Genomic DNA, 21,948 nt, shown 5'->3' with positions numbered 1-21,948 from the left:
TGCATTCGAAGGGCGCAAATAATAATAATGTTGCATTATCGAACGTTGTGTCGTCGTGGATATTGTAGTATTGTGTATTGCTAAATCCCCCGACCACTATGTCGGTCTGAGACAGCGAGACCAAGACAAGACCGAGAAGTCCGAGACCAAGACCAAAGACCGTCAAGGCCGTGACAAGACCGAGACAACGTAAAAGTGTCTTTCAATGCATTGTTACAATGATCATTTCCAGCACACAGTTAAAATATATTTTTAATAAAGTGCAAATAAAAACACTTTTAAAAAAAATTAACTGAATCAATGTAAAAGGACATGATGAAAGACATCCAGTTAAAAAGGTACTGGGAAACTGTTGGAAATATGTGTATGGAAGTATAAATAGTTTTGGTTGGGTAAGAAAAAACTAAACGAGTCTGAGAACCCGGGTCACACTAAATGTGTGATCACTAGGAATTAGACTTAGGCTATATTGTATTTAAATAAAGCGTTCACATGCAAATTTGCTTCATGTATTTCCCCGGCGTCGACATCAGGCTCATTAATGTCAGCAAACATGATTCCTGCTGCATATCAATATCCATGATCACTGGATCTTTGGTAAGTTGTAAGGACACTACACCGAGTCCAACCTAATAATCGATAATCGTTTGTTTTACCGGCACTACCATAAAAATTAATATTTGTCTTTTATTGACAATTTTGTCTGAAGTCACTGATGGATCTCATGAGGTTCAGAATCATGTGTTTGTATTATTAATAATAATAATTAAGCTATAGGAGTTGAACTGGAAAAAGTTGCTTCTACTTCTACTTATTTTAGCTTCTACTAAAATAAAAAAATAAAGTCTGTGTTAATCAAGTATTGTAGAGCAGATCTGATGCTTCAACCATTGATATTGCTATGAGGACATTTTCAGTCAGATTAATATAGTTCATCTTTTGTTTTGCCTTTTATTTCAGACTTACCAGAGGTTTAATATTACTATTTCATATTTGACTGTTGTTTCGGATGATCTTGTGACTTCAGTTCAGAAATATTTGACTCGCTTTGTTATAAATTTAATTGATCTTTTTGGCCAAATAAATGTAAGTTTATCCTTTAACCAACCATTTTTTCCGTGTTTTTGAAAGAATAAAAAATACACCTACTACAATTAGCCTATGCCTACATCTTCAGTATATGACAGCAAGTATTTGTACGAATTTTAATATGTAATTGATGTATATTTTATTATCTGACCTTCATGTTCTCTCTTTCTTCTTTTTTGTCTTTTATTTTTCAGTTTTCAGCTAATTACCGGTAACTCTTATTTTCTCATTTGTATTCTGATGACATTGAACACATTGTTATATTTTAGTTGTAATATTATAAACATGTATCTCTGTACTTTTTGAAATTAAAAAGTGCCTGCTTCCTCGTTATCATGCATCACATGAAAAAAATGGTCTCTGATCCAAAACACAATAGATGGCGCTAATTCGAGCCGCCAATAAAGAAGAAGAAGAAGAAGAAGAAGAAGAAGAAGAAGAAGAAGAAGAAGAAGAAGAAGAGGAGGAAGAAGAAGAGAACCTCTGAGGTGAGGAGAGCAGTTCGCGGTATTTCTCATATTCACACAACCATCACACACACTTTATACAGTTTGATTAAGCGACAGACTCATTTCTGTGTTGTTTTCATCGATCACAGCGATACTTGTGCGTCTTTTCTGGCGTCTTCTCACTGAAATAAACATGTAGTGCAGCAGCAGCGAGCATGAGGAGAATATGTTGAGTTCATTCATGAGCGATTTTGTGTTCGTTTGTGTGATTGTCTCGATCATGTTTGGAGTGAAAACTGTTCCTGAATGTCAAGACAAAAGTCAAAGTTTGAGATCTGTGAGGGGAATTGATGCTGCTGCCGTTTTATTTAAACAAATCCAATGTGTTTCTTACTTCACATTGTTAAAATACACTGGAAAAGATACGGCTAAATACTTAACATTGAACTTATGAGGTTTTTTGGATTATTGTCAGTTTTGATCTAATAGCAATAAATGTAGTTACTACAAAATCAAAATATATGATAGATATTGACATTATGCTGCTGTAGCCTAGTTATTTAGATGAGGTGGTTAATTAAGATGAATGCTATTAGCGTTTTTTATGTTTTATCCTTGTCATGTTGTGAGAAGCAACAGTATTTTCTTTCAGTAGAGCAGTTATATAGGCTTTTATCATGTATCCTGACTCAAATAATGTGTTTCTAACAGCAAACACTCAGAATAAAGTGAGATGATCTGCTGATGATCCTGAATGGCTTGTTGAATGAGTGTTGATAGTCTGAGGCTCATCAATATTAACAGATCTGCTGAAAACACTCTTTATTTCATGACAATAGTTCCTGTTTTCACCTCATTTATTATGCTGATGTCTTCAGATCTCCTGCAAATTGACACTTAAAGCTCATTTCATTGGTGTCAGCAGACTTGTTGCTCACAAATACGTTTTCTGTGTCCATGCTTTCAACTGTTTTTTCTTTTCTTTTCTGACCATTGTTAATAGTTGGAAGACATTACATTACGATGTTAATATTCTTTTTTTATTTCTAGATATCTGCCTATATTGTAATGGAAAAAGCAGGAGAGTGTTCTGGTTAGCCATAAAATAAGTTATACATTCGCATCAGTTACTTTACTACAGACAGATCAGACAGACATAAATGCTTAGATGTGATATTTAGTATAAAAACAAATTCAGGAACTGATATTATTATTTTTTTGTCAGATCAGCTCCTCCCACAGCAATTCCCCAATAAATGCTGTTAATCCCCGTCAGCTACAAGTGAAGACGAGCATGAAAGCATCAGGAAGAGCTGAAATCTGCAGAGACTGAGTTTATTAAAGAGGACAGTGAGAACACGAGTGATCCAGAACCCTGCAGAATGAAACACACTGAAGATCCTGGAGAACAAAGAGGTTGGTGTTTATTCTTCATTCATTCATGATGCTGAACAACATTCATTTTAGAAACATTCAAGCACTTCATCACTTTTTTTAAAATGGGTACAGACTTGTATTATTATATTAGCGTTTTCAACAAATGGTCAGTAAAGAGAGGTTCACCACATTTAAATAAACAGCCTAAACTATGAAATGGTGCAAAATGTGTTTTGTTTGTTTTCAACTAATGGTGAGTAAAGGGAGGTTTGAGAAACTTAAGCAAAACCAGATTTGTAGTTAATAGTAGTTAATCGTTAGTGTTCCATTGGGTAGCAGGTCTTAAAGGGCCGGACCAGCAGCCTAATATTCTGTGTGATAAATGTTAAAGGTGCATTAAGCAACTTTTCATGTAAAAAAATACCCGTTTTCTAACCCATACATGCTTAAACAATTGCCTGATGGGCTGAATGAGCCCTTCTCTGATCACTGAGATTGTCTCTGTAATCCTGTAAAGTAAAATAAATAAGAGGGATTCGGGCCGGTATCTTAGACTGGGCGTGACGTCATGCGCGTTCACGGCACGCTCACATAGCTAGCTATGTCTGGCAGGTTTGTGTATTCGCCGGCATTCTCCGTAGAAGATGGATTGTAAGAGACCTGCTTGTAGTTCATTTCAAACACCAACGCAAACTCCACGTAAGATAAAAAAAAAGAAAACTTTTGTCTAGTGCAAGCCACATCTCTGGCTGCAGTTTCGCTTGCCGGCAGAGGTGGCATAGTTCTGCAAAAACTCAGAATCTTGCGCTATGCACCTTTAATGAAACAACAACAGAAAATAGACAATCACCCAATACTTGACTGAATAAATTTTATCTATTTATTAAGAATCAGTCTATAGTTCATTTATAGAGTGAAGACTTTATTTTTTCAGCTACAGTACACTACTATTTAACAGTAGCATTCAAAAAAGAAATTAAGCACTGTTTATTTTACAGTATTTGTCTCTTATAGTATGTCATATTGTTTGTAATTTGCTTATTTTTAATAGCAAAGATAAAATTAAATTAAATATCTATATTGTAATTATAAAATTAAATTTAAAAAATATTAAATAACTCGTTTCATGAAATAAGATTTTGGTCATCCCAAACCTGTTCAGAATTGTGAAAGGTTAGCAAATGTTAACATGATTGATAATAATGTCAATATTTGCAAACGTCTTTGTAAGGACGTGCACCTTGGCATGTAATTATTATTATTTCATTTTATAAAGGGGAAGGAATGGTCAAAAAGCAGGGCAGAAACAGAGTTAAGTTTTTTTCAATTCATTTATAAAACAGAATTGTAAGTTCTGTCATATTTTTCGAATTACTTTTACTGTATTAGTTTTTTCCCCATGGTATTGATTCAGTATCGGTATCCAGGTATTTTAGTCTGGCATCGTATCGAAGTATTTTAGTCTGGTATCGTATCGAAGTCATAATTTTGGTATCGTGACAACACTGTAGCCTATATTGCAGCACAGGGTGAAGTCATAGCGACGATTTAGGACAAATAAATGTAAATTTAATATAAAACTATGTAATGACGCTCTGTGGCGTGGCAGGATTTTGAACAAGGTCCTGAGTTGTGTCGCAAAAGTGGATCCGTACCGTGAGCCGTTGCTGCCGGTGTGTGTACACTCATGGCGAATAATGTGTTCAAATTTTAAAGACGTGGTGCTGCGCGACGCATAGATTTATCTGTTAAACCAACAACTGTTTGTTTGCTTTGTTGTGAACTTGAATGTCAACTTTTGTGAAGAAGACTGCAGTTACAAAAGAGAAACTAGATGGCAGGTTAGTTGAGTGACTGAATCTCTTGTCACAGTGTGAACAATTGTAAGGTTTCTCTCCAGTGTGAATTTGACAGTGTAGTGTGGTACATTGCAAACAAAGGTCAGATATTATGCAAGTCTGGTCTAAAAATGGCATAGCAACCTGTGCTTTAAATTGTTTTGTTTTTTAAAAATCAAGAATCGAACCGTGACCTTAGAATCCAAAATTTAATTTGGAGAATCGTGACACCCCTAATTTGGACTCCCTGATTCCTCTATCGCTCCTCCTAAACAAAATTTTGGTGGTTTGTTCTCTTGTGTGAAGCCCTTTGTGAGAAATTTGGGCGTGGTGTTCGATGAATCTCTGAAATTTGATAGGCAGATCAATTTAGTGGTGAAATCCTGCTTTTTCCAGCTCCGACTGCTATCGTAATCCATGCATTTATTTCTTCAAGGCTGGATTACTGCAATTCTCTTTATGTTGGGTAGAGATGCTCCGATTGATCGGCCGATATTGGCTAAAAATAGCTTGATCGGCGAACCCCAAAAGCGGCGATCAAAAAAGCCGATCACATGACGTAAATTACTCGCGCAACTTTTTTCCACCTGCATGCGCGGCGCACGGAGACACAACAGCAGACCGGAGCTTGCCAGTGGCAACATGAGTTCTCCTCCCGTCTGGAAGTTTTTTTTAAAGTAATTTCCAGAAACGCTGGCTGCAGAAAGTCATTACAAAGTAGCAAAAAAGTAGTCGTAGCCTACAAAGCGGAGCTGTAGAGAGCAGGGGTCTCCAACACGGCGCTCGTGTGCTGCCAGTAGCTCGTGGCCTGACTGGAGGTAACTCGCCAAAGGGCCGTTCACATATCGCGTTTTTTGCGCGCTCAAGTTTATTTCAAATGTAGGCGTGCAGCAAGCGTTATAGAAGTAATGCGGCCGTTTTTTTCAACGCGCAGCGAGATGAAAAAATATCAACTACCGCAAAAGCTACTAAAACTTATTTCTCATTGTGGAGAGCGCAGTGCATGGTTGCATAGCAACAACAGACGCCACGGGATAAAAGATAAGCTAATGTTCTTTGTAAATGTCAGTAATTTATCTTTTTTCTTTACTCATTCTTTTTATAAGAAAATTATTTAAAGGCTGAAATTTGAGGTTTATCTCTTTATAAAACCTTTTTTGTCAAAACTTTATTTGCACTTGTACATGTTAGTAGATAACATGTTGCAAGACACTCTTTTAAAATCTAGCCATAATTGATGTTGATCTTAAAATGTCTTAAAACGGTCTTAAATTTGACTTATAAAAGTTATTTCATTCATTTTTGTCTGATAAACAACCTACTGGTTTTGGGGTGTTTTTTCATAATTGGTTGTTCCCGAAAAAAAAAAAAATCTTGCCACCTCATAGTTACCGGTAGTTTCATTTTTACAAATGGTGCAAACTCTGCTAGATTATAGATAGAAGATTCCCATTCCTCTGCCATTCTGTGATCGGCAATTGTCAGATCATGGTTTTGGTGATCGGCCCCAAAAATGCTGATCGGAGCATCTCTAATGTTGGGATTAGTCATTCAACAATGTCACGATTACAATTAGTCCAAAATGTGGCAGCTAGACTTCTGACGGGTGCACAAAAACGGGATCATATCACTCCTATCTTGCGTTCCTCTACACCGGTCGCCAGTGTGCTACAGAGTGGATTTTAAACTTTTACTTCTCGTGTACAAATGGTCCAATTCAATTAGATCCATCCAATTAGATCACTCCGGTGTACTCAATCTACTCCACTTGACTGCAAATGAGTTGGTCTTCTTTTCATTTAACTGATGCATTAATCTCGGCCACAAGTCTTCACTTGATACAAATGCAGGTGCCCTACATTCACATGCATATAATGGCTCGTTTCCACTGAGCGGTACAGTACAGCGCAGTTCGGTAAACCATGATCCAGTTTGAGATCTGTGAGGGGAATTGATGCTGCTGCCGTTTTATTTAAACAAATCCAATGTGTTTCTTACTTCACATTGTTAAAATACACTGGAAAAGATACGGCTAAATACTTCACATTGAACTTATGAGGTTTTTTGGATTATTGTCAGTTTTGATCTAATAGCAATAAATGTAGTTACTACAAAATCAAAATATATGATAGATATTGACATTATGCTGCTGTAGCCTAGTTATTTAGATGAGGTGGTTAATTAAGATGAATGCTATTAGCGTTTTTTATGTTTTATCCTTGTCATGTTGTGAGAAGCAACAGTATTTTCTTTCAGTAGAGCAGTTTTATAGGCTTTTATCATGTATCCTGACTCAAATAATGTGTTTCTAACAGCAAACACTCAGAATAAAGTGAGATGATCTGCTGATGATCCTGAATGGCTTGTTGAATGAGTGTTGATAGTCTGAGGCTCATCAATATTAACAGATCTGCTGAAAACACTCTTTATTTCATGACAATAGTTCCTGTTTTCACCTCATTTATTATGCTGATGTCTTCAGATCTCCTGCAAATTGACACTTAAAGCTCATTTCATTGGTGTCAGCAGACTTGTTGCTCACAAATACGTTTTCTGTGTCCATGCTTTCAACTGTTTTTTCTTTTCTTTTCTGACCATTGTTAATAGTTGGAAGACATTACATTACGATGTTAATATTCTTTTTTTATTTCTAGATATCTGCCTATATTGTAATGGAAAAAGCAGGAGAGTGTTCTGGTTAGCCATAAAATAAGTTATACATTCGCATCAGTTACTTTACTACAGACAGATCAGACATAAATGCTTAGATGTGATATTTAGTATAAAAACAAATTCAGGAACTGATATTATTATTTTTTTGTCAGATCAGCTCCTCCCACAGCAATTCCCCAATAAATGCTGTAAATCCCCATCAGCTACAAGTGAAGACGAGCATGAAAGCATCAGGAAGAGCTGAAATCTGCAGAGACTGAGTTTATTAAAGAGGACAGTGAGAACGAGTGATCCAGAACCCTGCAGAATGAAACACACTGAAGATCCTGGAGAACAAAGAGGTTGGTGTTTATTCTTCATTCATTCATGATGCTGAACAACATTCATTTTAGAAACATTCAAGCACTTCATCACTTTTTTAAAAATGGGTACAGACTTGTATTATTATATTAGCGTTTTCAACAAATGGTCAGTAAAGAGAGGTTCACCACATTTAAATAAACAGCCTAAACTATGAAATGGTGCAAAATGTGTTTTGTTTGTTTTCAACTAATGGTGAGTAAAGGGAGGTTTGAGAAACTTAAGCAAAACCAGATTTGTAGTTAATAGTAGTTAATCGTTAGTGTTCCATTGGGTAGCAGGTCTTAAAGGGCCGGACCAGCAGCCTAATATTCTGTGTGATAAATGTTAAAGGTGCATTAAGCAACTTTTCATGTAAAAAAATACCCGTTTTCTAACCCATACATGCTTAAACAATTGCCTGATGGGCTGAATGAGCCCTTCTCTGATCACTGAGATTGTCTCTGTAATCCTGTAAAGTAAAATAAATAAGAGGGATTCGGGCCGGTATCTTAGACTGGGCGTGACGTCATGCGCGTTCACGGCACGCTCACATAGCTAGCTATGTCTGGCAGGTTTGTGTATTCGCCGGCATTCTCCGTAGAAGATGGATTGTAAGAGACCTGCTTGTAGTTCATTTCAAACACCAACGCAAACTCCACGTAAGATAAAAAAAAAGAAAACTTTTGTCTAGTGCAAGCCACATCTCTGGCTGCAGTTTCGCTTGCCGGCAGAGGTGGCATAGTTCTGCAAAAACTCAGAATCTTGCGCTATGCACCTTTAATGAAACAACAACAGAAAATAGACAATCACCCAATACTTGACTGAATAAATTTTATCTATTTATTAAGAATCAGTCTATAGTTCATTTATAGAGTGAAGACTTTATTTTTTCAGCTACAGTACACTACTATTTAACAGTAGCATTCAAAAAAGAAATTAAGCACTGTTTATTTTACAGTATTTGTCTCTTATAGTATGTCATATTGTTTGTAATTTGCTTATTTTTAATAGCAAAGATAAAATTAAATTAAATATCTATATTGTAATTATAAAATTAAATTTAAAAAATATTAAATAACTCGTTTCATGAAATAAGATTTTGGTCATCCCAAACCTGTTCAGAATTGTGAAAGGTTAGCAAATGTTAACATGATTGATAATAATGTCAATATTTGCAAACGTCTTTGTAAGGACGTGCACCTTGGCATGTAATTATTATTATTTCATTTTATAAAGGGGAAGGAATGGTCAAAAAGCAGGGCAGAAACAGAGTTAAGTTTTTTTCAATTCATTTATAAAACAGAATTGTAAGTTCTGTCATATTTTTCGAATTACTTTTACTGTATTAGTTTTTTCCCCATGGTATTGATTCAGTATCGGTATCCAGGTATTTTAGTCTGGCATCGTATCGAAGTATTTTAGTCTGGTATCGTATCGAAGTCATAATTTTGGTATCGTGACAACACTGTAGCCTATATTGCAGCACAGGGTGAAGTCATAGCGACGATTTAGGACAAATAAATGTAAATTTAATATAAAACTATGTAATGACGCTCTGTGGCGTGGCAGGATTTTGAACAAGGTCCTGAGTTGTGTCGCAAAAGTGGATCCGTACCGTGAGCCGTTGCTGCCGGTGTGTGTACACTCATGGCGAATAATGTGTTCAAATTTTAAAGACGTGGTGCTGCGCGACGCATAGATTTATCTGTTAAACCAACAACTGTTTGTTTGCTTTGTTGTGAACTTGAATGTCAACTTTTGTGAAGAAGACTGCAGTTACAAAAGAGAAACTAGATGGCAGGTTAGTTGAGTGACTGAATCTCTTGTCACAGTGTGAACAATTGTAAGGTTTCTCTCCAGTGTGAATTTGACAGTGTAGTGTGGTACATTGCAAACAAAGGTCAGATATTATGCAAGTCTGGTCTAAAAATGGCATAGCAACCTGTGCTTTAAATTGTTTTGTTTTTTAAAAATCAAGAATCGAACCGTGACCTTAGAATCCAAAATTTAATTTGGAGAATCGTGACACCCCTAATTTGGACTCCCTGATTCCTCTATCGCTCCTCCTAAACAAAATTTTGGTGGTTTGTTCTCTTGTGTGAAGCCCTTTGTGAGAAATTTGGGCGTGGTGTTCGATGAATCTCTGAAATTTGATAGGCAGATCAATTTAGTGGTGAAATCCTGCTTTTTCCAGCTCCGACTGCTATCGTAATCCATGCATTTATTTCTTCAAGGCTGGATTACTGCAATTCTCTTTATGTTGGGTAGAGATGCTCCGATTGATCGGCCGATATTGGCTAAAAATAGCTTGATCGGCGAACCCCAAAAGCGGCGATCAAAAAAGCCGATCACATGACGTAAATTACTCGCGCAACTTTTTTCCACCTGCATGCGCGGCGCACGGAGACACAACAGCAGACCGGAGCTTGCCAGTGGCAACATGAGTTCTCCTCCCGTCTGGAAGTTTTTTTTAAAGTAATTTCCAGAAACGCTGGCTGCAGAAAGTCATTACAAAGTAGCAAAAAAGTAGTCGTAGCCTACAAAGCGGAGCTGTAGAGAGCAGGGGTCTCCAACACGGCGCTCGTGTGCTGCCAGTAGCTCGTGGCCTGACTGGAGGTAACTCGCCAAAGGGCCGTTCACATATCGCGTTTTTTGCGCGCTCAAGTTTATTTCAAATGTAGGCGTGCAGCAAGCGTTATAGAAGTAATGCGGCCGTTTTTTTCAACGCGCAGCGAGATGAAAAAATATCAACTACCGCAAAAGCTACTAAAACTTATTTCTCATTGTGGAGAGCGCAGTGCATGGTTGCATAGCAACAACAGACGCCACGGGATAAAAGATAAGCTAATGTTCTTTGTAAATGTCAGTAATTTATCTTTTTTCTTTACTCATTCTTTTTATAAGAAAATTATTTAAAGGCTGAAATTTGAGGTTTATCTCTTTATAAAACCTTTTTTGTCAAAACTTTATTTGCACTTGTACATGTTAGTAGATAACATGTTGCAAGACACTCTTTTAAAATCTAGCCATAATTGATGTTGATCTTAAAATGTCTTAAAACGGTCTTAAATTTGACTTACAAAAGTTCTTTCATTCATTTTTGTCTGATAAACAACCTACTGGTTTTGGGGTGTTTTTTCATAATTGGTTGTTCCCGAAAAAAAAAAAAATCTTGCCACCTCATAGTTACCGGTAGTTTCATTTCTACAAATGGTGCAAACTCTGCTAGATTATAGATAGAAGATTCCCATTCCTCTGCCATTCTGTGATCGGCAATTGTCAGATCATGGTTTTGGTGATCGGCCCCAAAAATGCTGATCGGAGCATCTCTAATGTTGGGATTAGTCATTCAACAATGTCACGATTACAATTAGTCCAAAATGTGGCAGCTAGACTTCTGACGGGTGCACAAAAACGGGATCATATCACTCCTATCTTGCGTTCCTCTACACCGGTCGCCAGTGTGCTACAGAGTGGATTTTAAACTTTTACTTCTTGTGTACAAATGGTCCAATTCAATTAGATCCATCCAATTAGATCACTCCGGTGTACTCAATCTACTCCACTTGACTGCAAATGAGTTGGTCTTCTTTTCATTTAACTGATGCATTAATCTCGGCCACAAGTCTTCACTTGATACAAATGCAGGTGCCCTACATTCACATGCATATAATGGCTCGTTTCCACTGAGCGGTACAGTACAGCGCAGTTCGGTAAACCATGATCCGGCTAGCGTTTCCACCGCCAACAGTACCCTTACTTGATAGGCAAGGCAGGTTTATTTTATTTATTTATTTTACGCCCTAGATAGGCGTGGTGTTTGCCGGAAAGAATCGATTGACATCATTTTCGCGCGAAGAAGAACGCGACCTCGTAAACAACAATGGATGACATACAGCAGATCTAGTTCTTGCTTCTCTGCATGTTTGTCACAAGACAAGGACCGACAATAGGCGTTTCTCAATACCAAGTACGCAAAGTTCAGACTTGCCAAGTCCGTCTCAGGAGTCCGAGGACGCGAGTCCGGTCATTCTGCTAATGGAACAGCGCGTTCTTGAGAGCGTCACTCAGCTCGCTTTGCTACTCCGGTTATATGTACATTTTAGGCAACAATAAAACAAAATATGTCATAAAACACCACTCTGCCTCTTTTCGTTTTCATTTAAATAAATTTTAAACATTATAGGCACACAAATGTGGTTCAGGCAATGCATATTGATTATATTCACTGCATGTATAATGTTAGCCTATTTATAACTAAACTAAATATAAAACACAACCCTGTTATTCCAGGCAATATTTGCATTTGTACAAATGTTGCAATAAACAACATTACAGCGATAATCTTGTAATAAAATAAAAAATGACAAAACTCAACCCTATCTCTTTTTGTTAAATTTCAGTTTTATCAATAATAGCCACTATAAAAGTATAAGTGAAAGGTACAAGAATCTATACAATAAGAAATAAAGCAAACAATTCAGTAAAAAATACAAATTCGGCGCTCTAGTCCAACATGACATCATGACTTTGCGTAAACGTACACGCCACTGCCAAGTTATTACTGCCAAGTTGTTATCTGTACGCATTTTGAGCTATCCGCGTGTATGTCTACGCCCTAGTATGGGTAGGTTTAGGATTAGTTGTGGGTGAGGGGTTAGGATTAGAAGTGCGGTTAGGATTAGGGAATCAGGTACTGACTTCAACGAGGGGGGTAATCATTTGGCAGGGAGTCAAAATTCGGCACAACATCTGTCAAATGTTCTGAGCGAAACGAACCATCATCCCCGGATGTGATTCCGCGTGCATGTCTACGCCAAAACGAACCATCATCCCCGGATGTGATTCCGCGTGCATGTCTACGCCGAAACGAACCATCATCCCCGTATGTGATTCCGCGTGCATGTCTACGCCGAAACGAACCATCATCCCCGCATGTGATTCTGCGTGTATGTCTACTCCGAAACGAAACATTATCCCCGCATGTGATTGAAAAACACGCCAAAAAGCGATTATGCGTCTTGATAGCACGCCGAACGGAATACGAATTATGTTTAACCACTACAGAGACGTCATTCAGCGGCAAACGTCAGAACGACTAGCCGAGGAAAGGCTGTTCAGGCGGGGAACATGAGCCCCGATCACCTGGATCTCATAACCCGGATACAATTTCCATAAATCTTCATAAATAAACTTGATATAAAATAAACCATAGATTTGAGCTTTAAACAACTACATTCTCGCCTGAAAAACTCTTAAAACTACATTTGATGACACAATAACAGTAGTATTATATTTCCACTGTATATTAAAAAATGGCGCTTCTAATGTAGTCATTTCCCTTGTAGCACGCGCAAGTGACTATTCTCTGTCAACCAATCAACGTTCTGCAGTGAGTCTAGCTCCACCCTTTAGTACCATTTTGGTACCATTCACTACTTTTGACAGTGGAAACGCAAATAATTGCGTACCGTACCGCTTAGTGGAAAGAGCCATAAATGGAAGTCAATGGAAGAAAAAGTCTAGTGTGACCAGCCTTTAATAAATTAAGAAGTTCAGTAAAATAATCTAAATGGCAATCTAAAAGTTGGTGCCATAATTATGGCAGTATTTTCTATTCTTTAATGTTAATATTACATTAGGTAATTGTGTCGTTGTTCAAATAAAATTGTAGTTCTCACTACAGAAACATGGAATATGTGCCCATAATGTTCAATAACTGGAAGATTTACCGAAAATTACTCTTTAATTTCAGAGCTGATGGATGTGAAGGAGGAGAGTGAAGAACTGAGAGAAGTGAAGAAGGAGAGTGAAGAACTGAGTGAAGTGGAGGAGGAAAATGTTAAACCTGGGAAAAAACCTTTGAGTCGCTCAAAGACTAAAAAGACATTTTTAAAGAAAAGAGACAAGAAATCTTCAACCTGCACTCAGTGTGGAAAGAGCTTCGTATATAAACAAAGTCTTGTGATTCACATGAGAATCCACACCGGAGAGAAGCCGTTCTCATGTGATCAGTGCGAGAAGAGATTCCCATACAAACAAAGTCTTGCGCTTCACATGAGTGTTCATCCTGGAGAGAAGCCACATGCATGCCATCAATGCGAGAAGAGTTTCTTGCGATCATCTCACCTTAAGAAACACATGAGAGTTCATACTGGAGAGAAGCCGTTCACATGTGATCAGTGTGGGAAAAGGTTTGCATACAGAGAAAGTTTTATTGTTCACATGAAGAGACACACTGGAGTGAAGTTGTTCACTTGTAATTGCTGTGAAAAGAGATTCTCAAGCAAACAACTACTAAAGGTCCACATGAGAGTTCATACTGGAGAGAAACCGTTCACATGCAGTCAGTGTGGGAAGAGTTTCTCACTCAGAGCAAATCTTAAAGTTCACATGAGGATCCACACCGGAGAAAGACCGTTCACATGTGATCACTGCGGGAAGAGTTTCACACGATTGGTACATCTTCAAGGGCACAGGAGTATCCACACCGGAGAGAAGCCTTACACATGTGATCAGTGCGGGAAAACGTTTATTTGGGCATCAGTCCTGAAGAGACACCTGAGAGTTCATACGAAGGAGAAACCATATTCATGCACTGTGTGTGGAAAGAGTTTTTCACTGCTGTCATATTTACATACACATGAGAAAATTCATTCTGGTGTAAGAGATCATGTGTGCTTTGAGTGTGGGAAATCTTTTATTACAGTGGCCTTTTTAAAACTGCACCAGAGGATTCACACTGGGGAAAAACCTTACTTGTGTTCACACTGTGATAAGAGATTCAGTCAGTCATCATCTCTTAAAATACATGAGATGATCCACAGCGGAGAGAAGCCGCACATGTGTGATCAGTGTGGAAAGAGTTTCTCTGTTAAAGCTCAACTAAAGCTACACATGAGGATCCACACTGGAGAAAAACCTTACAAGTGTTCACACTGTGACAAGAGATTCAGTGTGTCATCATCTCTGAAAACACACGAGAGGATCCACACTGGAGAAAAGCCGTACACGTGTGATCAATGCGGGATCAGTTTAGCTATTAAACGCAGTCTGGATCAACACATTAAGATCCACACTGGAGAGAAACCTTACAATTGTTCACACTGTGACAAGAGATTCAGTCGATTATCATCTCTGAAAACACATGAAAGGATCCACACTGAGAGAAGCCGCACACATGTGATCAGTGCGGGACCAGTTTCGCTATTAAACTCTACCTGAAGCGACACATGAAGATCCATGCATTGGAGAAACCACTTAAACACAATCTGAGATCACGGTAATAATCATAATACTTTTTTAATACGTTTTATTTGGCAGACGCCTTTCTAGATCCACAAGGACATCTTGCATGTTTCGGAGGACATAAAAGAAGGCAATACATTAAAATACATTTAACTTAGAAATACATTTTACAAATGAGACAAATCAAAAAAAAAAAATCTAAGATCGTCAGAGAGCAGTAAAACAGTGTGTTGGGAGGGTTACTATGGTGATGTAGTACCAAGAGGTTTTAAAGATTAAAAGCTTTCTTAAAAAGATAGGTCTTTAACATTTTTTTTAATGAATTGACTGTGTCTGCCTGTCGAATGTGGGAGGGGAGGGCATTCCAAAGTCTTGGTGCAGTGCAACTGAAGGCTCTGGCCCCCATGGTGGAGAGGCGGAATGTGGGGGTGACAAGGAGGCCAGTCGAGGAAGAGTGGAGGGACATAACCTGATAGGAGGTCAGAAATGTAACTGGGTGTGAGATTATGGATTGCTTTGTAGGTGATCACGAGGGTCTTAAATTCAATACGGTAGTGCACAGGGAGCCAGTGTAGAATGATAAGGATAGGTGTGATGTGTTCAGAAGTTCTGGTACCAGTGAGGATTCGAGCAGCAGAGTTCTGAACAAGTTGGAGTCTATTTATAATCTCCGGTGAGAAGGGAGTTGCAGTAATCCAGACGTGACAAGTACATGAATTAGTGTTTTTTGTGACAATGAGGGTTGAGAGAGCCTGGAGATATTGCGGAGGTGAAAGAACGAGGTCTGGGTAAGTGCTTTAATCTGGGATTTGAATGAAAGGGAACTGTCCAGAATGACACAAGGCTTTTGACTTGAGTTGACAGGGGGACCGAGATCTCATCTATGGTAATATTTAGGTTATGCTGTTTTGAAAGAGTAGATTTGGAGCCGATGAGTAGGACTTCTGTCGTATTGCCATTAAGTTTCAAAAAGTTTGTGTTCATCCAGTTTTGAATGTCTTGAAGACAGTTGCTGAGTGAGGTGGGAGGAAGGGGAGATGAAGGTTTAGTTGAGATATAAAGCTGGGTGTCGTCAGCATAGCAGTTGAGATATATTTTGTGATGTCTCATGATCTTTCCCAGGGGAAGGAGATGTATAATGAAGAGGAGTGGACCCAGCACTGACCCCTGGGGGACACCCTGTGGCACAGACGCATAAGCTGATTTATAGTGTTTGAGTTGTACAAACTGTTGACAATCCGTGAGGTAAGAACAGAACCAGGAGACTGCATCCCCTATGATACCAATGTTGGCCAGACGTTCAATGAGGAGGGGATGTGAGATGGTGTCAAAGGTAGCACTCAAGTCAAGTAAAATAAGGATGGACAGTAGACCGGAGTCAGCTGCACAGAGTAGTTCATTGGTGATTTTTACCAATGCTGTCGGAAACCAGACTGGAAATGTTCACAGATCATTGTAGATGAGATGTTGATGTAGTTGATTTGCCACGACCCGCTCAAGTATCTTGGAGACAAATGGAAGGTTGGAGATGGGACGGTAGTTGTTCAAATCATTAGGATCAGCATTGGGCATTTTGAGAACGGTAGTGTCAGCAGCAGTCTTAAGAGTGGGCGGTACAGTGCCCGTGGAGAGGGAGGAATTAAATAATCTAGCTAGTAAGGGAGAGATGGAAGGTAGGCATGCTTTAAGAAGACTGGTAGGTGGGGGGTCTAATTGGGAAGTAGATGTTTTTTATTTAGTGACAAGTTCTTTGATCAGGTTCTCAGAGGCCAAGGTAAAGTTTGAGAGGGAGGTGGTAAAGGCAGAGCCCTGTAAGGTAGTTATTTAGGACAAGTTATGAACTGGAGTGCTAGGAATATTAAGTAGATGGTGATGAATGTCTTGAATTTTTGCATGAAAAAAGTTTAGAAACTTGTTGCAGAGTTCCGTTGAGGAACGTTGGAGACGAGGAGACGTTGTCAGGTCGCTTAAGGAGCCGGTTTACTGTGGAAAACAGGAGCTTATAATTGTTTTTCCCAGAGTTTATAATGTTACAATAGTAAGATGTTCTAGTAGCAGAGATGGTGTTATTATATATATATATATATATATATATATATATATATATATTATCAGGGCTCGCAGAATTTCTAAATCGCTGGTAGCCCTTCGGGCAGGCACTCTTCAGTTTTTGGTAGCCTGAAATTAATTTTACTAGCCCACATAAAAAGACAATTTTTAATGTAGAAAACATGAATCAAAAACTTTTTCAAAACACAAATATCAACAATTGGATATAAAATAATCAAATTAGAATCATCAATACAAATATACATCTGGTTCTCTGAAGTGAAATGTGTGTGACCAGTGTGGAACATGAATCAGTCTGTGGCTCAGCCCCCAATGAGGGTATGAAAAAATACATTTAAAAAAAGGTAACACTTTGGGTTAGGGTCTAACGCTCACAATTAACTAGTTTCATTAACATGCAGATGGCAGGGTTTTATCATCACTGAGGTCCCAAATGTGAGGTAGACTAGTTAGGGGTGTTCGGGGGCCCGAGAAAATTTTGATTTCTCTAATCTATATATGTGCATTTTTAAGATGTTTTGAATGCCAAAAAAATTGGACAACAATAGCTTTAAAACCATGTCACACAGCTGATTATTTTTCTCTCCTCATCAGCATCACTCTTTTTCTCTTTGTTTTTCTCTTGCTCTGGCTCTTCCCATCCTAAAGCTGAGCTTTGACTGATAGGCTTTTCATTTTTGTCTGTCAATGACGAAAGTAAACTTGGGGTCAGCTGATAGGTTGATTTATGAATCATTTTCTCAGACACGTTAATTTACTGAAAGCTACTAGGAAAGCTAGGTAGCCTAACTAAGTTTATTAAATTTATTCACAATATGTACACATTCATTATTGATCTTAATACAGGGCCGTAGACAGGGCTTTATAATCAAATAGGTCCTAAATGTAAGGTTGTTAGGGGGTTCAAATTTTTTATTTCTCTGATATGTGCATTTCAAGACGTTTGAAGGCCAAAAAAAAGGATAAGAAATAGCTTGAAAACCATGTCAGCGGGCAGTATTTGTCAATACCTGCTCTCACTTCTTATCCATCACTCTTTCTTTTTCTCTCAGTCTCCTCATCTTGCCCTGTCTCTTCCCCTCCTAAAGCTGAGCTTTTTTAATTTACTGAATGCTACAAATTGTACTATATTAATTCTCAACATGTACACATTCGTTATTAATATTGTGCCTAACAAGATGAAAACGGCTTTGTTTCTCGTCCCCTCACAATGACAGTAAACGAATTACATTCCACGAGTCACGTTACAAAGGCCTATTTTCAGTTCAAAATGGCGAAATTAGACAAGTAAATTCGTTTGCCTGATAATTTGTCATTTGTTTAACATTTATGACATAAAAAAAAAGTCAAATGTGAAATATTTAGTTTAGCTACTTACATTATCGCACTTGACCATAAACTGAAGCGTCGAGTCGCTCTGCTCAAATTCGCGCTCAGCCGCTTCTGTGAATATAAATCCCGCCTACTTTGATTTGATTGGTAATCTCTAATATTCTGACATTGACGAGCAGTGACAGACCAATGAGGCTCAGATACATACACACACACACACTGTCCTCTGTTTCTGACGTGCGCTCTGTTCGGCGCCACTGCGGATTGAAGACGAAGAACGCGCTGAATCTGATTATAACAAGACTGAAGCGAACACGATTTCAGATAGCCCGTCGGGCAGGCCGGTTATGCATTTTGGTAGCCCGACTGGAAAACACAATAGCCCCGGGACGTCGGGCGGGCGATTTTGCGAGCCCTGATTATGTAGGAGACGTTGTGTTTCTGAAGGCTATGGTGCGTTGGTGTTTATACCTGGAAACAGGGACAGAGACTGTCATAAAATAAAATAAAACAGCTTTGTGAATGGAGATGGTTAACTCAGCATGGGTTACATTGCATGGAACAATACCAGTTGAGAAGACTAAATAAATCTTCTGAATAAATCAAAATAAATCTAAAGTATGACCTTTGTTGTGAGTGGGAAAATATAAATTTTGAATGACATCAAGGACCAGGAGACGTTTGTATCACGTTCAAGCAGAAGTTATTCTTTATTGAGCGCGGCTGCAGTTCTTCAAAACAGTCTGATCTGTAACAGTTTTCATTGCAATTTTATCTCCATTCCAAGGAGGAGGGACTTCTGGGATGGGAAAGTAGGCAGGAGTTGATTCTATCCAGCGAAAAACCTGTATGGCAGGTTATCTAGATTGCTCAAGAGAAACCGAGCAAATCAGCATATTCATTCTATTTTATTGCTAATCCAATCAACCTGACTTGATTGCTCAAACCTTAACATTATCATAGAGACAAAGGCACCGCTGTATCTTGAGCTTAATGGTCATGAAGTGCATAAAGACAAAAGCTAATGTCAGACACCTGAATTGCTTAAATCAGTATTCTTCAACGTGATGTTTATGTAAGAAAGCATATCTGAAATAGATTCTTAAAATCTGTTATTCTTTACAAGTAATGACATAAAATCAGCAGCGAGGGAACAAGTAGTAGTGGCATCGACATGAATATTAATATCACCAAGTAATATATTAGGAGAATAGACAGAAAGTGAAGTCCTTAATACAGAAAATTCAGATCAGATGGCTTAGATGGCCTATAGAGTGTTAAGATTATCAGTGGTTGAAAGCCAGAGAGTTTAACATCCAAGCATTCAAATGAAAAAAACTGAGGCATACTGGTTTAACTTTGATAGTGTCACGATAGACTACAGCAACCCCACCCCCTTGCCCACTAGAGCGAGGTTGGCTGATGTAGGAATAACCACTGTCTGATTAAGATGGAAATAATCATTAGGCTGTTGCCAAGTTTCAGTGAGGCACATTATGTCCAGTTTAGCATCACTAATAAACTCGCTTATCAGCAGACCTTTATTTGTAAGAGATCAAACATTAAAAAGTCCACATTTAAAAGAGTCTGTAAAACTAGCGTTTGGCGTTGCCTTGGTAACTGGATACAAATTATTTGGATTAGCGCCACGGCTGGTGGAAGAAACGGGACGAACTTTAGACCAAAATTAACTAATAGCAGAAGATGACTTACTGGATGTATACAGAGCCAGTGGAGTCCTGAAGTTCATTGAGTTCAAACCCAATAGCTCCACAGCGGAGCATAAAATAATCCACCAGAGACACAAATTAATCCTCATAACAGAAGTATTGTAGAAACCTCCTTGGTAGGTTGAATTTCGAAGTTCAGTAGTTAGGGATGCCGGGAAGTATCCGTGCGTCACTGCTGGTGTGTGTGTGCGCGCGCGTGCGTAGACTGCACGCACCTGGCGAGACACACGGAGATCCGCCTCGTAGTTGGCCCGGTACTAGGCAGTGTTTTTTTTTCTTTGCCCTTTGTTGATTGATTTAATATTTTAAAAAGCAGACAGTAGCAGGATTATAATGATTCTGCCACGTTAAGACCGAAGGCATACATGATCATGCCTTTCTTGTTTGCGTTTACTTATGCATACTAGGACATATGTTCACTATGCTTACTAGGACACTCGCCCAGACGGTTTTGTCATAATTTTGAGTAAATTTGTCCATTTAAGCACAGGAAGGCATGAAAGAGAGCTCAACTTTGCGCATTGTCTGAGAGACGGCGTTCAGGTCGCGCACTTCGGATCTTAAACTTCCCACACAGCGTCTGAGTAACAAATTCCCTTTCGCGTGTTCTTAAGTGACTAAGTGACTTCTCTGCTCCATCACAGAAACAGGCAGATATAGATGCAGAAGTGTTCATGTCTCATATGGAGAGCTTAGGCTTCAGGATAAATGAGATAAAAAGCAGTTGTTGACCAGATTCAATGGGATTAAAATGACTTTTAAATTCATCAGTGATCTTGACTTTTCATTTTATGTTTGTCTCTGATTTGAAATCTCACTTGATTTAATGTTTCTTTTAGATCTGATGGACGTTAACAAGAAAGGAAAAACAGAGGCTAAAAAATATTTTTATAAACAAGTCTGAAGATTCACATGAGAGTTCACACTGGGAAGAAGCGGCTCAGGCTTTCTCTCTGAAATCACATCTTCTCATTCTGAAGAAAGACCATTTAACTGCGATCAGTGCGGTAAACAGTTTCATTGGGCATCAGTCCTGAAGAAACACCTGAAGATTCATCCTTAATATTACAGCAGAAAAGACACGGCGGTGTGTGTTTCAGTGCAGAAGTCCTTTACTACAGAAGATGAACTGAAAGACCACCAGAAAATTCACACTGAAAAAAAAACAAAAACATTTCAAGTCTAAGTTCAGGAGCTGAAGAAGAGGCCATACCATTTTTAAGAGAGACATGAATCTGCTATTATTTTTTTACTAGTTCTTCGTAGTTTTTCATCAAAACATCTAGTTTCTCTTCCACTTCTACTCTTCCATGCAAAGACAAGATATACATTCATGTATCTTCTCTTCTTCTCTTGAGATGCTTTGGCTCTTATAAGTCAGTAAAGAGAGAGATCCGTCTCATTCACTTTTACTTAAAGTTTGTATTTGCTTCATGTAATTATTGATTAAACTTTACTCATTTGATCAACAACTCATTGTTATTGTCCATTTTACTTTATGCTCATTCTGCTTGAACCAGGAATAAAGCACGAGACGGCAGTGATGTCATACAACTCTTACCATATACCAGGCCAGAAAAGAAAATAAGATGAATTTGGCCGAAAACCTAAAACGAACATGACTTTGTTAATAAAATTGTATTAATATAACACTATCATTGTGCTGAGCTAATAGGCTGATACTTTTTTATTATTTCATGAAAATAAAGTTTATAATCAACTAATTAATATGTATTTAATAATCAACACTTAAAAAAACTGAGGTGTACAAGCATTTGAATTTCGTATAAAGCAGTTTTT

General features: G+C 38.2%; 1 protein-coding gene across 1 annotated transcript; it reads left to right on the top strand.

Moving 5' to 3' along the window:
- Positions 1-1,518: 1,518 nt before the first annotated feature.
- Positions 1,519-21,616, top strand: LOC306988100 (uncharacterized protein). The gene is made up of 5 exons (XM_079592842.1): positions 1,519-1,577; positions 2,764-2,954; positions 7,579-7,767; positions 13,524-15,050; positions 20,988-21,616. Exons 3-4 carry the CDS (start codon positions 7,734-7,736, stop codon positions 14,990-14,992), a joined length of 1,503 nt encoding a protein of 500 aa, XP_079448968.1. The 5' UTR covers positions 1,519-1,577; positions 2,764-2,954; positions 7,579-7,733; the 3' UTR covers positions 14,993-15,050; positions 20,988-21,616.
- Positions 21,617-21,948: the final 332 nt, after the last annotated feature.

Source organism: Phoxinus phoxinus, assembly GCF_949152265.1.
Source record: "Phoxinus phoxinus genome assembly, chromosome: 1".
NCBI lineage: Eukaryota > Metazoa > Chordata > Actinopteri > Cypriniformes > Leuciscidae > Phoxinus > Phoxinus phoxinus.
Note: the sequence above shows the minus strand (reverse complement) of the source record. Positions and strands in the feature narration are given on the sequence as shown.

Coding starts and splice junctions, on each gene's coding strand:
- LOC306988100 (XM_079592842.1), top strand. CDS start 7,734: ATGAAACACACTGAAGATCCTGGAGAACAAAGAG. Junction 7,768..13,523: donor AGATCCTGGAGAACAAAGAG/GTTGGTGTTTAT, acceptor CTTTAATTTCAG/AGCTGATGGATGTGAAGGAG.